Here is a 17,364-nt window from a genome sequence, read left to right as displayed (position 1 = left end):
GGAAGAAGGCAGTGCTCTGAATTTCAGACGGCTGGTGGGCCCCCAAACCCTGTGCCCTTGTATGAGGCGTTATTGCCGGCATCTGGGGGGAAGGGCGGCTGGATGCCATTTTCCCCTGAGTCGCTCGGTTCTTGGACAAGAAGGTCTTGGGAGAACCTGGCTTCTTCCCACCGGAGAGCTCAAACTACCTCTGGCCTCCCATCTTGAGAGACCCCTGGAGGAATCCTTCCAGCAACTTCTGTCGTCTCCAGCATCTGAAAACTCCTCGCTGTTAGGAAGTCCTTCCTTCCATCACACCTAAGTTGGACAGGCTGGGCCTGAGGGCCGCCTTCCCCACGACAGCAGAGCTCTGGCTGGAAGGACGGGGCCAGCCATCGGGGAGCCAGTTAGAAACACTTTTGAATTTTTCCCGTGACCTCTCATAAGATAAGAACGGCTTGTCTTTGTGCAGATCAGATCTTCGCACGGTGTGGTTTTGAGTGGACCGGAGTGCAGGTATACGGCCCTCTCCGAGGGTCATATGACAGCATCATGTCCTTGCCTTTCACCCCGGAAGTTCTTACCCGGAGCCGGCCTACAGAAGTGCCTGCGTGTGGGCCCTGAGATGGGCCTGCCAGGATGCCCGTGCCCGCATGGTTCATAAGTGAGAAAAGGGAGGCCGTCCCTGTGCCCACTGGTGTGGCAGAGTTCTAGCCAGTGCTCCTGTCAAGTGAGAGGATGTTCAGAGAGCACTTGCTTTGCGAGGCAAGGGCCTGGAGCATTAATATCATCAACGTTTCTCGATTTGCTTTCCACGTAAACGATCCCATTGGAAAAATCGCTACGGAGTCTCTTTGCTCAGCTTCGTTTAGCCCATGAGGAAGCCGTCCCTGCTCCGCGAACTGTTGACGGAGGTGAGCTGACCCCTCCGACGTCACACGGCCGGTGAGTGGGGGAGAGGGCTCAGATCCTAGGTCTGGCCTGGGAGCTCAGCCTCCTTGCGGTTTACCGACTACCTTACACGGAGGGAAAGAACGATGAGCCCCAGGAAGTGGCCTTGACCTGATGGACTTGTACAGGCGGCTCCCCTTTTTGAGGTGTGAGCCCAGACTCCTGCTCGCCTGGGCTTTGGGTGGCCCCAGAACGGAGCCAGTTTCAGGGTCCCTCTGGGCAGGTGTGCGGGGGCCACCGCAGGCGCCAGGTGAGCTCATGAAGGGCGGTCACAGGTGGCAGAGCTGGGCGGCCCTGTGTCCTCACATATTTCTGAGGGTGCCCTGCACGTGCGTGTCTTTGCAGACGCATGCACGGGGCACTCCTGCCTGTAGGTCCTTCTGGTGGGAGCACCAGGTGCTCCCAAACGACTTGTCCAAGGGCAGCACCATTTCCACCCCCATCTTGGTCCGGGAGTGCCCCCCCTTCCCCTCCGTCCTTGGCAACGCCGCCAAGGTTTTCTGTCTTTTTCCTAGGTGGGCTGTTGGATTATCGGTGAATCGGGGGCTTCGTACAGAGTCCTTCTCCCATGAGTCACCTGCTACGATCCTTAGCCTCCGCTTGTGTTGGTCGCGTTTCCGCTGATTTTCAACCCTGTTGAGCCACAGAATCCTTTGTTCTCATAAACTCTCACCAGGACTCCTACCCTAAGTCGGATGAGAGAAGAGCTGTATTTTGGAGGGGGAACGGGCTGCCCCCGGAGGGCACCTCTTCGCCTCCCTGTGCCCCTGCACGAGCCCCGAGTGCAGGTTTGCAAACAGCTAGTACGGCCCTACCACGCAAGGTACAGACGGGCAAACTGAGAAGGGTAGTGGCCGAGGCGGGTCTCCAGCCCACGTCCCGGACTGTGGTCAGTGTTGACTGGTGGTGGGAGAGTGACAGTGAAGGGTGGGGGGAGGGGTCGTGATAGTAGAGGGGGAGGGGGAGGTGCTGGAGGAGGGTAGAGGCTGTGGAGGAGACGATGATGGGTGTTACTGTGGTGGTGATGGTGGAGAAGGTGCCGGTTGAGGAGGTGGAGGGGCGCCTGGGTGGCCGAGTCGGTTAGGCCTCTGACTTCGACTCAGGTCGTGATCTCACAGTTCGTGAGTTCGAGCCCCGCGTCGGCCTCTGTGCTGACAGCCTGGAGCCCGCTTCCAGTTCTGTGTCTCCCTCTCTCTGCCCCTCCCCCGCTCGCACTCCGTGTCTGTCTCTCTCTCAAAAATAAATACATATTAAAATAATTTTTTTTGAGGAGGTGGACATCCTTGCCTCGTGCCTGATCTTGATGGGGGGGTGCTTATACAGTTTTCCACTGGGCATAATGTTTGCTGTAGTTTTCTGGTAAATAGCCCTTTCCAAGTCAAGGACATTCCTTTCTATTCTTAGATCGCCAAGATTTTGTGTGGCGAACGGGTATTGAGGCTTATTAACTGCTTTCCAGTATCTCCGAAGATGAGGCAATTCCTGTCTCTCACGGCGGGGACTGTATGCAAACATCCCTGGGGCAATCTGAATGAGCCAGGTCCTTCTCGAGCAAGGACTCTCCCGCTGCCCTGCTCGCTTTCCCGGTCTCCCCTCGCTTCCTCCCTAAAACGCAGACACTTTTCAAGGCCTCAGGAGCTGGACGTAAGAGGAGGGTGAGGCATCAGAATAGAAATGATCTCCCCGTGCTGGGTCAGCGCTTTCTGCCTGCCTGACTTCTGCTGCTGTTTCCTGTACTAATCCCAGGGGGGGGAACAGCTCCCCCCAGCTTGTTCCAGACATAGCCCGAGACATTCTGAGGTTGCGTTAAAATGCTGGTGGCAGACAGACAGGGGGGGCATCTTGAAGGCTTGCATTCCTCTCCGGGATGCCAGAAGGGGGGGGGGGCACGGGGGAGGAATTTTTCTTGGGGGGAGGTTGATTCGGGGTGTGGGGAAAAGGGCTGGTTGCTAGGCTAAATCGGCGGAGATGAATCATGTTCTGGCATGAGCTGGTTATTGGCGAAAATGAGAAGTTGTCCAAGTTTGTGGAATCTTTTTGTGGGAGCTGGAAGGGAATGTGGATTCATCGGGCCCGGTCCCCGCCTTGTGCAGAGAAACCGCGCGGACAGAGGAGAGAGAGTTGCCCAGGGAAGGAGAACAGGTCTTCCTTTTGCCTCCTACCCTTTTCCGGGACCTGTGACCAGAATGGGCCTTTGGGAGGGCCTCCTCTGTGGTACACAGTTACTGTTCTAGGCATCAGAGATCCAGTGGTGAATCCTCAGACGTGCCCTCCCCAAGCGAGGTAAATCCAGGGTGCTGCGTACTGTGGAGAAAATAAACAGTATGATGAGCTAGACGGCAGGCATGGGTTTCTACCTGAGCAGGGGTGGATGGGGTGAGGTAGGACCCAAACGGAGGGGGCAGTCTTGGGAAGCTCTGGGGAAGAAGGCTCTGGGCAGAGGGGCCAGCAAGTGCAAAGGCCCTGAGGTGGGAATGAGCTTGGGGAGTCTGAGGGAGAGGCCACTGGGGCTGGAATGGGTTGAGTGGGACACAAGGTAGGCAGGTAGGGCCTCCGAGGCCAGAGAGCGAGGTTCGGTGGGAAGCCACTGCTTGGCGTAAATCCTGACATCTCCTTTCTGCCCTGTGGCGCCCGCTAAGGGCCTGCGTTGTGGGTGAAGGAGCATCTAGTAAGCACCTACTGCGTGCCTGGCTGTCCCGGCCACTTTGATCACGCGACCTCATTTTGCCCTGTAACAGCCCCTCGCGGGTTTTCTACATGAGGGAGGCCCACGCTTGCTCGTGGCCACGAAGGGCAGGTGGCCGTGACCCCGACCCTCTCCCTGAGGCCCTCAGCTCTGTCAGCTCAGCCGGAAAGCGACTCGCCTGCACGAGCAGACCATCCTCTGGTTCAGCTCCCTAGAAAAAAGAGTGGGAAAGGTCAAGGGGAGACAGATCCCGGCGGCCGCCCAAGAAGGCTTGCCAGGAAGCAGGGCCACGCTGTCCCAAGCCTTTGGGGTTAGAACGGATGAGCACCCGCTTGAAGGGAGATGGTCCCCAGGGGCCCTGCTGTTGTGGGAAAGTGAGCAAGACGCTGGGGCTGCGGGGCAAATGGGACAGTGTGAGAAGCTCCCACAAAGCTCCTTTGCCCCCAGACAGTAAACCCCACAGATAACGGAATTCCTCACTGGGGGTAAGCCCTTGGCTCTTCTTCTTACAACGTGCAGATCTCCTCTGAACCCCAGATTGTGATAAATTCTAGAGGCTGTAAGTGCCAAGCGCCCAGATGCCAGACAAGTCTGAGGGGCTGTCAGACTTAGAGCTCCTCATGGGATCGACGGGCAGTTTTGTCGGGGGCACATTGCTGCCCATGTCCTCCCTCTGCCCAGTCCTGCTTTGTCACCCACCCGTCCACAGGTGTTGACGCCAGGGACACGCCCCGATAAATACCCCTCATGCTAACTTGCATGTCAGAGTCGGCTTATGGGGACAGTGATGGTGATAACGATGGCGATGATGGGTATGACAGTGATGGTGGCAGTGATAATGGGGATCCTGGCGATGATGACGATGGTGATAATGATGGTGGTAATGATGACGGGGGGACGTGGTGGTGATAATGATAATGATGCTGGGGATGGTGGTGGTGGTGAAGGTGAAGGTGATGATGGTTAACATTTATTGAGCGCTAACTGCATGCCTGGCTCTGTGTCTTTTTGGACTGGAGCTGGGATAATTCGTTCAGTCCTTACAGCAATCCTGTGACTTAGGGGCTAGCTTTCTGCTGATTTTTCAGAAAGGGAGATCAAAGCTCAGCTTGGTGAAGTGCCTGCTTAAAGTCACGTGCAGAGGTCACGGCAGAGCTGGGGCCGGAACCCAAGCCCCCAAGTCCTCATTCAGGGTTGCTCCCTAAGTGACTCAGGGGGCCAGTGACGCAGGGCTGCATGTGGTGGGGAGGTATTTGGGTAGAGGGGCGTCCAGCCCAGTTTCCACTTCGGGGCTTCCTTTGACCCATTGGCTTGAGGTGCCAGGGGCAGGATGGGAGGCCCCTGGAACTTCTTGGGCACAAGCAGCTCTAAGGGCGATAATAGTTGTCCTCACCCGGGGGGCCTTCTGGAGTTATTCTGGGAGCTGGGCTTCTCTGAGGTGCCTAACATGACTTTTCCAAAGATAGCTGGGCGGGGAGGGCGGTGGTGGTATTTGAGGCTGGGCCTGGGGCATAGCCATACCCTGTGGTTGGCCAAGCACCGTGGAGGGAGCTTGCCCAACAAGCCACGTGTGACAGAAGTCACATCTGTGTGTTTCCTGCCCTGTGCAGCCGGACGAGAGCTCTGCGTGACTTTGAGGGACTTAGTGTGAGGGCTGGTCTCGTGGTGAACATACCATAGGTTGGAAGCCTTGAGGTTGTGGTATTTTAAAAAGAGTAACAGTAATAGTGGGAGCAGTAACAGTAGAAGTAACAATAGCTACTATCTGTAATGGTAGTATTGATACCCACGCTCATAGTAATAATGGCAGCAGAGAGCGTGAGTGGAGTCGTAGCAAGCAGAGGGCCTGGACTCCGGATCAGGCAGCCTGGGGCTAGAATCCCTCCTCTGTCACTTCCTGGCTGTGTGATCTGGGACATGCCCTTTGGCTGGTGGTTTCTTCATCTGAAGAATGGGATAATAATAGCAGGTTAGGAGTCTCCTGGGAGGAGCCAACGAGCTGATCTATAGAAACACCCAGCAACTGCGCCTGGTCCGTAGTCAGGGCTGAGCTGTTGTGCGTAATCATAACAGACACCATAACAATAATGAACTCTATGTGTCATATGCTTTATTGCATTCTTTCATTCAGTTGTCAGGTCAACCCGACCGGGTAGGTACTGTTATCGTTCCCATTCTGCAGATGAATAAACTGAGGCTTGGGGTGGTTGAGGCCTCCTGATCGGGGCCCCACAGTGGCAGCCAGGACTTGAACCCCCCCCCTGTCTGATTCTAGCACTCCAAGCTCGCTCGGCTTTGTGCTGCTGCTGCCTCCCTGTGTGGACATGGCCTTCTCTGGGGTGCTGGTTTTTGGAGGCGTTGGCTGATGTCACCTTGGAGGGTGGAGAAAGCAAGTAGATGGGCCAGAAAGAGCCATTGATGAGGGATGTGCTTCTCATCCATCTTCTGGTTGGGGCTGGAGCTCGTCTGCAGTGTCCCCTCACTCTGCCGAGACTCAGTGGGACCTATAAGTATTCTGTCTTGTCATGAGGGTGGACAGAGTCTGTATTCCTCCCTGAAGTTCAAGGGGCCTCAGTTATCAAGAGATGCCTCTCATTTGCTTGGCATTTCAATAAGACTCCAGGATAGAGACCGCCAGTTTTGACAGGACATGCTTAATGGGAGGTTCTAAAACTGTGCATTCTGATGTGGTCCCAAGTGGCCCAAATCCAGGAATAATATCTAGGGAAGGTTAAATTAGAGACATGGTCATAGTTGTGGTGTGGTGCTTTGAAAGGGGTGGGAGGTGGATAGAGGACCTCAGCAGAGTGCTGGCCTTCTGCTTCCTGGCTGTGTCATCGGGGGCAAGCCATTTCACCATTCTGAGCCTGGTTCTCTGTCTGTCCATCCGTCCATCCATTCACCACCCACCCACTATCCATCTATGTATCCATTCACCCATTAACCCACCCATCCCCCCATGTATTCGTCCATCCATCTACCCGCCTACCCACCCACTCACACACCCTCCATCCATCCACCCTTCTGTTTACCCACCCATTCATTGACCCATCCATCCATCTATGTGGACACTTAACCCATGAACCCATTCATCCATCCATCCATCCATCCATCCATCCATCCATCCCCCCCACCTACCAATCCATCCACTCACCCATCCACCCACCCACTTATCTATCCATCCATCCATCCATCCACCCATCCACCCACCAATCCAAACACCCATCCATTCATACACCGAATAAGCATTCAGGGAATCCCCTAGTAAGTTAAGAACTGTACCAGATGCTGGGTCCCATAATTAAGATATTGCCATGAAAATAATCTATGTAATCATCAACAGAAAACTAAATTATGGACCTTCATCTATAGAATGCCGTGCAGCTGTGAAGAATGTAGCAGGTCTATAGGAACGGAGAGGGAATGGCCTTCAGAAATATGGTCAAGAGGAAAATAAACATGGCAGAAGTGTGTATAGTATGCTACCACCTGTGTGAAAAAGAAACAAAAGGATGGTCTACTTAAACACACGTATACTTGGATATGCCTAGAGAATTTCTAGAAGGACACCTACGAAACAAGTGTTAGAGATTGCCTTGGGGAAGGAGGCTGGGGAATTAAGGATGGCAAGGAAACTTATATAGGACTCTTCCATTTCAGGCTGTTTGAATTTTTTTCTTGTGGTATGTTACCTATTTAAAATTGAAAAAAAAAGAGAGACTTAATGTCTGTGCAAAGAGAAAAGCAAATTGCAGTGCTGCAGTGTCATAGACATGACACGTATGTGATTAAGAAGTATAGGGGACTGCGGGAGCAGAGAGGGGCACCTAGCTCAACCTGGGACAATCCAGGAAGGCTTCTCAGAGGAGGTGATGCCTGAGATGAGGCTCCCAGGCTGAGTGGGGGTTAAGGGAGAATGCCTGGTGAGGGCATTCCTGCCAGAAGCAAGGGAAAAGCCTAACAGTAAGGTTCAGCATGGCTGGGGCAAATCCATCGATGTGGTAGGAAGTTTGGAATTTGTCTGAAGTGCAACAGGGAGCCACGGGCAGGTTTTAAGAAAAGGAGCGACGGAGTCACTTTTTTTTAGGAAGACCCCTCCGGCAGCCACGTGTGAAACGGATCCCAATAGTGAGGCTGGAGGCAGGGGGACCACTGCGGGGGCCAGGAGAGAGATGACGATGGCCTTGACTAAGGCAGACGCTGGGGGCCAGCGAGGAAGGGACTCAGGAGTTCTTTTGGAGATGGGAGGTGACACCTCACAGGGCTGTGAGCCTCCACTGAAATAATCTTAGCAGGCTGATTTGCAAAGGGCGCTGCGGTTCTCGCCCGTGGGTGCATACTGGAAACTCCTGGGGAGCTTTTTAAAAGATACCAGCGCCCAGGCTCCACCCTCGGGACTTCAGATTTAATCGGGCGTCGGGATTAAAGCAGGCTCCCCGGACGGTCCTGAAGCACAGCCAGCCAAGGGCCGTGGTGCTTGGTGGCGAGTTGGCCAGATGAACGCACGGGGGCTTATCCAGTGTTGGTTTCCCTTCATGTGAATTCTCAAGGCCCAGGTGAGCCTCTGGCCCGCGGGAGGAATCTTTGATGTGTCCTGCCAGCGGGAAACCAGGAAGAAGCCTGGGCCTTGTGGCTTGAGTCAGTTTAAATAAGGGCCCCCTCAGAGGGCTGCCGTGCCAATCAACGATGACACACGTCAGGGCCTGGGTGCGTGATGGACTCTTCCGAGTTGCACATCAAGATCTCTCCGTGGAGGTTTTCCTTAGAGATGCAGAGACCTTGCCTTAAGCTCATGGAAGGGTACGCGATGCCCTCGTGTGGTTACCACTAGACTTGTCTGGGGAAAGGAGTGTCTTGAATGTAAGTCAAAAAAAAAAAAAAAAATCACTTCTTTTCGCTGCACAAACACCTCCTTTGAGGTTTGGGCTGTTCTGGTAATCTTGCTGTGGCCGTCTGCGAGCAGCTCGTGGCGTGTAGAATTCTGGTTCGAGTCCCAGGGGATGTTAACCGGGACAGAAATGTCTCATTTTTTTAAATGACAGAGAAAAGCGGTGGGGAATTGCAGTGTGGCCACCTATAATCAAGAAGGCAACGGGACCGGCTTAGCCTAGAGGGATGGTGAATTAAATAGTAGAGTGTGCCACCCGGGACATTTTGACATGGCTCCACCCGGTGGCCCTAATTTGAGATTCTTATAAAGGCCCCGCTCTGTGGAGGGAATGGGCTTTGAAGTTCTGCGCCTTCCTCCAGGACTCAGAGGACTTTTCGTTTTCTTTCTTTCTTTTTTTTTTTTTTTTTTACTTTTGAAGAGTTGGGAGATTTGAGACGGTTAGATGGTACTTTCTAAGATCACGTTTTTGCTAGAAAATTGGGCCTTTTTAAGTGGGATTTTGGCTGATGCAGGACTGTGGGGTACCTCAAAATGATACCCACAGCTCCGGGGGCAGATGAGGGTCAGGAGGGATGCTGGGTAGAATGTTATTCATGCCTGAGCCAGGGACGGATGTTTTAAAACCTCAGGTCACCGTACATGTGCAGACAGCTCCGAATGAGCTACTCAAATACCACCCCTGTGCAGGGCATGGCAGAGAATGGACAAAGGAAGTTCCCTCCCTGCGCCTGGGCTCCTCCACCACTATCCAGAACCACCCAGGCCATCAGAAGTCAGAGGCATTAGAATCACCTGCCGGGGGGCACCTGGGTGGCTCGGTCGGTTAAGTGTCTGACTTCAGCTCAGGTCAGGATCTCACGGTTCATGGGTTCAAGCCCCCATCGGGCTCTGTGCTGACAGCTCAGAGCCTGGAGCCTGCTTGGGATTCTGTTTCCCTCTCTCTCTGCCCTCCCCCACTTGCACTGTTTCTCTCTCTCTCTCTCTCTCTCAAAAATAAACATTGGGGAAAAAAAAAAAAAAGAATCTAAAGGGGACCTAAAGTGGAATGATGGGTCTAGAAATCTCCATTTTCAACTCATCCTCCGGGTGTTTTTTTGTTGTTGTTTACTTATTTTGAGAGCGAGTGAGCGAGTGGGGAGGGGCAATGAGAGAGGGAGAGAGAGAATCCCAAGCAGGCTCGCACTGTCAGCATGGAGCCTGATGGAGGGCTCGAACCCACAAACCGTGAGATCACGATCCGGGCCCAAATCGAGTCAGATGCCCAATTGACTGAGCCACCCAGGCACCCCCCCCCCCTTTTTTTTTAAAGTCGTACTGTCACAGTCTTTAGTATGAATCTGAATTCTGTCAGTGATCTCTACATACCCAAATCAATTTCTTGGGTCAAAATTGTAGCTGAATTCATTTTTAAAGTCAAGGTTCCAAATAGCTGGGACAGTTCTCGGAAACGTTAACAGCCTTTCCTCCCACAGGGAGGAATCCCTACTATAAAGACCTGTGCTAATTTATTTATCACATTGTATTTTAATGTGATTTATTTCTCAATCTATTAGTTTGCAAAGAACCACGAACAGAGACGGCCCTCTCCTTTCACCTTCACCCCATTCCATAAAATGTGACACGCACCTGGCCATCTCTGTCAGTGGTCTTTACTGACCAGTTTGCTGAGAAAGGTGCACACGCTGTCACGGTTCAGTACCTGGGAGCCCCAGGGGGCTCCGGGCGGCACCTGGGGGTGAGTGAGGGATCCAAGAGACAAGGCTTACCAGAGAAAAACATGGTCTTACATTCTTTTATTATATATATATATATATGCAAATCTGTTTTATGTACAATAATTGGTTCTCTCAAATAATCATACCAAGGCCTTCTACTGGTAATCTTCCTCAGACAGGGTCAGCTGAAACGAGGTATCGGTGCACTTCGTGGACCAGCACAGCAGACTTTGTTCCTGATTTCAGCTTTGAGGCCATGCACACAATTCAAAATATACACAAACTGGGGTAAGGCGATAAAAGGGGGCTGAAAGAAAGCACGGGGTCTGGAACGAGTAAACTGTGTATTTTGCTTGCATTAGAGCCACAACGTGACCAGCAAGTGCTGTGCGTGTCTCAGAGGGTCTCGTACTGTAGTGTGAGGGGCTTCTGAACATCTACGGTGATTGTGTGGCGGGTGGACAAACAGCGTATATGACCTGCCGGTCGCCTCGCCGAGGGCTCATTTCTTCTCCGCCTCTCCCTTCTTGGGTTCTTGTTTCAGTTTGTAATCGGCCAGGGCAGCCTTGATCGCATCTTCAGCCAGCACTGGAAGTGGCACAAGGAAAGACAAGCTAAGTTTGGAGGCTCTACAGACAGAGTCTTAGGAATCGCATCTTTCAGAGCTGGAGGGCCGTGGTGCTGGGAAGGGCTTAACAGAGCCGACTAGCCAGGGTGCGGGGGGCGACGGGCAAGCCTGGAAAGCCAACCAGCCGTTTCCTGAGCCAGGCTGCTCCCGTCCAGTGGCTCTGGAGACACACTGGGGTTTAAATACGTGGGATTTGGGCCTGGTCCCTCAGCCTCCTGGAATGCCCTTTCTCTTTTATAAGACTGGGACACTGTTTTCTTGCTGGGATAGCGTGAGGACTTGCACCAAGTGTCTGATGCATCGGAGGGACAGGAGAAATGGTCTCGTCTGCTCACGTGGAGGTCAGGAATAAAGGTGGTGGATGCTGGCTGAGCAAGCCGGCATGACTTACGTATTGCCAACAGGTGGCACCTGCCACGTTACTCTCCAGAGACCCCAAGCCTGAACACTTTTACTTTGGAGTCAATGTTACAAATGACGCTATGGGGGAAAATAGAAATGAAGAGTGCTGGAATGACAGCAGCAAGCAAGGCAGCGGCAGAGAGTGGCAGCTGAAGGCTGCGGTGCCCAAGGCGGCGGCCAAAAGAGGCGGCTGGGGGTTTTCTGAAGCCGTGTGAAAATGCTTATGAGCTATGGCCTGTATTCCTGGGTACTTGAAAGTCCAGCTCAGGTGGAAAGAACTCCGGTCTCAGCAGACTTCCTGAAGGCTGTGTTCCACGTCCCTGCCCCAGCACTCTGTTCTCCTGGGGGTCTTACCCTGGGCAGGAGACCAGGCTCTCTGCTGATTTGTAACTAATGTGGTCAGTAAACCTCCATCAGTAAGGGAAGCTGCCATTTCTCATTCCCTCCTTCCCGTAGAAGGTTGAGAGAGAGGATGGAAAAAGCTTTAGACTTAAGGCAGAGACTGAACTAGAAAGCCACGTAGAGGTGTTAAGGCGTCTGGGCTTTCGCTTAGGACAGCGTAGAGGGGACTAGTGAACGAGCGGACCTGGTCATCCCGTACACAGATGCAGACCTCGACAGGAACAGCGCCTGGGAAAGGACGCGACAACACACATACAACAGATGGGACCGTGGCAAAAGCTTTTCACCTTTACTGGTCTGAACTGGACTCTGATGGGGTGGGAACAGCACAGATTCTGGCATCAGAGATTGGGGGCTAGGTGCTGGCTTTCCCACTTAGAAGCCATGGAACTGGGGCGCTTTAACCTGAGCCCCGCTTTCCTGGTCTGTAAGAGGGAGACGTAAGGACACCTTCCGTGGACTAGCAGACGTTTCTGAGGCTGAGAAACGATGCCACGAAGGGCTCAGCATGATGCCCAGCACACATGACCTCCTGGAAGATCCTCCTGGAGACGACTGTGTCACCCGGGGTTTAACCCTCTCAAGGCTACAGAGACAGACTCCGCGATGAAAATGGACTTGCCCGTACCCTGCACAAATGCCAGCTGATACATGACAAACTCCCAACTGCCCCAGCTTGTTGGGATTCTGGAGCAGAGACTTACTGGAGCAGTGCAGTTTCACGGGGGGAAGGCAGAGCTCCTTGGCGATGTCTGTGTTCTTGATGGTCAGGGCTTCCTCTACCTGAGACACGTGAAAGACCAACAGTTTTAGCAGCGATGCTCTCGCTTAAAGAACAGGCAGTAAGAAAAGAGAAGGTCAAAGAGGCCCTCCGGACAGGGTGGTGGGGGATGATTTCCCTTTAACAGCCCCAAAGGCCCCTCGCTTGTGCATCAAGGCTGCAGCTGGGACGCTCAAGGGTGGAGTTCACACACCCCAGCGCTTGGCCAGGGTCAGCAAGGCCGACAAAGACGGTCCCACAAGCCGGCCAGTGAGGAGTCCCTTAGGGGTCTGCTGGAGGCCAGTGATGCGAGTCTTTTTTTTTTTTTTAAAGGCAGGGATTTCCTATTCTGGTTTTGTGAATACCAGCTTTACTGATGGTCTTATACCAAACGTTTAGAATAAATCCCTTCAACTAGAAGTGCTAAAGAGTGTCAGCGAGGTCAGAGAGATGGCAAATAGGCCAGTGGCACAGACAGGTCTTGGGGTGAGAGGTCTCTTTAGGCCCCTCCTCTGCCTAAAGGAAGACCTGTCTCCTTGAAACACACTGAAAAGGATGCCTGGGTTTGGTTGAGTGCCCAAGGGCACGTGAGGCAGGCCTACATGGCATGGAGCCCCACTGCTTAAGGAATGCCAGATTTCCCCATCTGCCCCCCAGTTTCCCAATTCTGCTGACTTCAATGATTATGCTTCACATTCTGTTCCTAGTAACTCAGATAGGAGGACTTCAAGGTCATAGAAAGGCCCTCTTTCCTCCACTTTCTGGTCACAACTCAAAGGCCAGATCCTGGGAGCACAGGTGCCTTGTCTCACTTCCCCTTTCCCTGAGGACAGTGCTTAACAGATGACTTCAGAGCCACCTCCTGCCGGAACAGGTTAGGTGTGTGCTCGCCAGAGGAGCTTGCCAGCCAGAAGGCCTTGAGCCCCAGGAGGCGGGTGGCACGTGGCCTGGCACTCCACATTGCTGTAGAGCTGCCCAGCTCCCCAAGCACACCCCTCCGTGACTCAGCTCCCTGAACTTGATCCCTTGGGGCTGCAAAGATAAGCAGCCCTGCATTTTGGCTTTTCGGAGAGGTTTTAATGACTGGATTTTAGAAACTCCAGCTCTTCACTGCATTCGGGACCTTCTACCTCTGCAGCTGCTGGGAAAGAGGCTTTGGCAGAGAAAAGGACGGAAAAGATGTTCCAGCCTCTCTCATTTCTACCCTCTGAGGACCTGCTGATCAGCCACCGGGATCACTGTTCTGATTTATTTGTTCACTTTGCCTCCATCTTCGCTGTTTTTGATTCTTTAATTCCTCTTTGAGCACAGGCTAGTTTGTTATTTCACCAATCCTTACAAGCCACCTGCAGTCCTTCCTGAAATATGATGGAAGGAAATAAACAAGAACACAAACCACGATATAACCTCTCCCATCCTTAAACTCCTAGGAAATTACAACATAATCAGCAACCTGGGAGAAAGCCACAGATTTCTTTGTAGTTCTTTTTTGTTAGAGGGGGAGGTGAAGATCTTTTTTCTACATAATTAAAAACAAAAGTAAAACCATCAAAATCCCTGAACAAATAAAAATGATCAACCCCCCCCCCCGCCCCCATTAAAATACACCTAACAAAATTATCCGTAATTCTCAACGTAGAGAAGAATTTAATCAAAACCTGAGTAGGAGAAATTTAAAAAATTATTAGAATATTTTGAAAAAAAATCACAGTGACTCCCCGCCCCCAACAAGACCCTTCCCTGAATTCAGAGGCAGGTTTGTTGGGAATGTGATTTAATTCTCTCCGTTTGTAGGCAACCTTACCGTCTTCCCTTTTACCCATTCGGTGGCTAATGAGCTGGAAGCAATTGCAGAACCACAGCCAAATGTTTTAAACCTGGCATCCACAATCTTCCCCTGTTCATCTACTTGAATCTGAAAAAGAGACAGGAGTTAAGCAGTGATTCCTGGTGCCGCCCTGTAGAACTTGGGTTCTCCCCAAGCGCTTTGGTCTTGATTTTCACACTTTTAAGTTCTGGCATTAATGACTACTAAATTTGCTTTGCTTTGGCAAAGGGCTCAGTGGTGAAAAGTGTAGGAACAACTATCACAACTATACAGGCCTACCTGGTAAAGACAGGCTGCAGAATGTGCCCCCCTCCCTCCGTGTTTTGTTTTTGTTCTGCAATCCTAGCTTGCTTTTTGGCTATGAAGGTCTGCTGCTCATGGCTCTCAGTCAATCTGTATGTTGAAGCCCTGGGAGAGTCTGCAATAAAGGCCTCTGGCTAATGCTTTTTAGTTTGGCATGAAGTGACATCTAGTGGTTCCCTCCTGCCTCCCCTTTCTGTTTTCCAAGACAGGCATGAAGACCTCTGGCAAGCTTCCTACTCACTCCCCAAGGTGAAGTAGATGTGGTCAAAGTTACAGTTTACCCAAAGTGCCAGTCCCTCCCTTTGTGTTGTCTCCCATTTGGGGGGAGGGTTGATATACTGCCGTTTCCTGTCTCACCGGGGATTGCTAACTGAACGGTTGTGGTTTCCCTTTGAAATTTGGGGCGCCTGGGTGGCGCAGTCGGTTAAGCGTCCGACTTCAGCCAGGTCACGATCTCGCGGTCCGGGAGTTCAAGCCCCGCGTCAGGCTCTGGGCTGATGGCTCGGAGCCTGGAGCCTGTTTCCGATTCTGTGTCTCCCTCTCTCTCTGCCCCTCCCCCGTTCATGCTCTGTCTCTCTCTGTCCCAAAAATAAATAAACGTTGAAACTCTACCGAGCTGAGGTTGGAATTTAAGCTGAGACAGTAGAAAAGGGAGACTGGTTTACTCTGTCAGAAGGGGTCGACATAGTGTATTAAGAAGGAGAACTAACACTCAGCTCCCACTCTAATGATTGGTGACAGCAGCTCATCCCATCCTGTCCTAGGAATCCAGATGGAGACCAAATGAAATGCTGTAGGTGCAAATATGGTTTGTGAACTAAAAGATGAAAACCAGTGGCACCTGTAATTTCATCACATCACCACAAGCTGGCGCTCCCACCAATCCGGTTCCAACGTTTTTTGATGTCTTGTCAAGGGACCCTACATTCCTAGGATTTTCATAATGATCAACAACCTGAAATGAGAAGGTTAAGAGAAGACATGATCACTCTTTCTTGTTACCGCCCCCGCGCCCCCACTTGATGGTAAGCTCCTTGCAGCCAGCAAGCAGAACCTGACAAACAATCGCTGAACACCAAACTTCACCTCAGCAGAAGGGCTTACACTTTATGTCCATGAGACTTTATAACCCCATCTTTTTGTAGCTCTTCTCCAACTACCTTCAGACATTTGAGATGCCGGAGGAAAATCAGCAAAATCATGTCTTAGTTCCACAGGGTTTTTAATCACAAGTCATTGGGATCAAATAGCATTTATGTTATTTCCAAATAAAATCCATCTTCAAAGGGTAATGATTACTATTAACAATTCTAAAATGAATCATGGTCCAGCAATTGAAGGACGGCCCAGAAGCCTCAAGGAGAATGTTCCAGGAGGAACAATGCTATGGAATGCATTTGTGTGTGATAAAATAACCGTCCTATGACTGTATTTCAAGGCCCTGAAATCGCTCTGGTGGAGCAGCGCACCCTGGTGGTTGAAAGGCTGCTAGCCCACGTTCGCGGAGCGTGTATTGTCAACAAAACACACCCCTGGGTGGGGGAGGAGCGAAGTCCCTGCAACCGTGCAGAAGCCAGGACGGAATGATAATCTGGCATACAAAAGGCTTTAATGTAACCTCGAGGCTTGTCTACCAGTTAGTCGTAAGTCTCCCTACCTTCCAGTTTGCTTTCCCCACTTATCCGACCACGGATTTTGACTCCAAGCCCAAGGACGTACAAAATAGTAAGCTAAATCTGGACTTTTTGCCCCATGTTGATTTACCGCGTCCTTCAGGTAGTCCTTTTCTGAGTGGGAGAGTTTCATGTCTAGGGGACTCCACGCCCTCGGAAGGCCAAGGGCTGCAAACTACGCACCTATCCCTACACCCCCGGCTCCTTTCCTTTCCGTCCGCCAAAAAAGACAAAAATTAAAATATTGTGACTGTTGATTACGAGTCTGACTCCACTCTCGTAATCAACAGTCACAATATTTTAATTTTTGTCTTAGGCTCCGACAGCAAGAACCGCACCACAGATGATCCCCGTGTGTTGGGCACCAGGCCGAGGACTCCACGAGCACTACCTAGCTCGTGTAGATGAATGCCAAGACCTCATTTTACAAATGGGGAAAACAGGTTCAGCGCAGAGCAGTGACTTCCCCAAGGTCACCTGGCCAGGGCAATAGCCTGGCTGAAGCCGGAGCCCGCGCCAGTGTGTGCGTTTATCCCTGAAGTCAGGCTGCCAGATTACAACAGAGGCCTCCTTCCCGGGCTGTTGCGTTTTAAGGCTGGGATGCCCGAAATCGCAGCCAGAGGCGGGGCCCACGGGCAGCGGTTAGTTTTATTTCAGGCGCAGGTAGTCACTGCGCAGCAAACGAAAGCCAGTCCAGGCAGAGGCGCGCGAGGGGACGGCCCCCACCCTGGCTGCACTGGGGGCTCCCGAGGCCGCGCACAACCCCGCAACCGCTCCTCTCCAGGCCGGGCCTCCGCCGGGCGCTGACATACCTGAGTCCCTCAGGTGGTCCTCGTCCTCCCGCCCCCTTGCCGGTGCGGGCCCCGCGCAGCCCCTCATCAGCCCCTACCTTCTTGTGATACAGACGGGCCGGAGCCGACAGCTCCCGGGCGGGCACGCGCGGGCTTCGGAGCAGCAGGGCGGACGCAGCCCGCCTCAGACGGCCCGCTCCAGCCGCAGCCATCTTGCGGGCTTGCGCCTGCGCAGGCCGAGCGCGAGACCGAGGGGAGGGGTGCGCCCGCGAGTCGGCTCTCCGCTTAGAGCGCGCACCCTTTTACGTCACCGCGACTTCGCGCCTGCGTCCTTCCCCTCTGTGCACAGGTCCCC

The 17,364-nt window shown here is 52.6% G+C and overlaps 1 protein-coding gene across 1 annotated transcript; it reads right to left on the bottom strand.

Annotated features, from left to right (window-relative positions):
• Window positions 1-10,285: 10,285 nt before the first annotated feature.
• Window positions 10,286-17,277, bottom strand: ISCU (iron-sulfur cluster assembly enzyme). The gene is made up of 5 exons (XM_047828565.1): window positions 17,108-17,277; window positions 15,387-15,500; window positions 14,219-14,329; window positions 12,359-12,437; window positions 10,286-10,810 (listed from the first exon to the last, which is right to left on the bottom strand). The coding sequence occupies exons 1-5, from the start codon at window positions 17,219-17,221 to the stop codon at window positions 10,725-10,727; spliced, it is 504 nt and encodes a 167-aa protein (XP_047684521.1). The 5' UTR covers window positions 17,222-17,277; the 3' UTR covers window positions 10,286-10,724.
• Window positions 17,278-17,364: the final 87 nt, after the last annotated feature.

The sequence above is a fragment of the Prionailurus viverrinus genome, chromosome D3 (assembly GCF_022837055.1).
Source record: "Prionailurus viverrinus isolate Anna chromosome D3, UM_Priviv_1.0, whole genome shotgun sequence".
NCBI classification, from domain to species: Eukaryota; Metazoa; Chordata; class Mammalia; order Carnivora; family Felidae; genus Prionailurus; species Prionailurus viverrinus.
This window is presented reverse-complemented; position numbering and strand designations above follow the sequence as displayed.

What these genes read in the sequence shown, in the direction of transcription:
- ISCU (XM_047828565.1), bottom strand. Translation starts at nt 17,221, where the DNA reads ATGGCTGCGGCTGGAGCGGGCCGTCTGAGGCGGGCTGCGTCCGCCCTG. An exon ending in GTGATGTGATGAAATTACAG is followed by an intron (nt 14,330 to 15,386) that starts GTGCCACTGGTT and finishes TCTCTTTTTCAG; the next exon opens with ATTCAAGTAGATGAACAGGG. An exon ending in AATGGGTAAAAGGGAAGACG is followed by an intron (nt 12,438 to 14,218) that starts GTAAGGTTGCCT and finishes CACGTGTCTCAG; the next exon opens with GTAGAGGAAGCCCTGACCAT.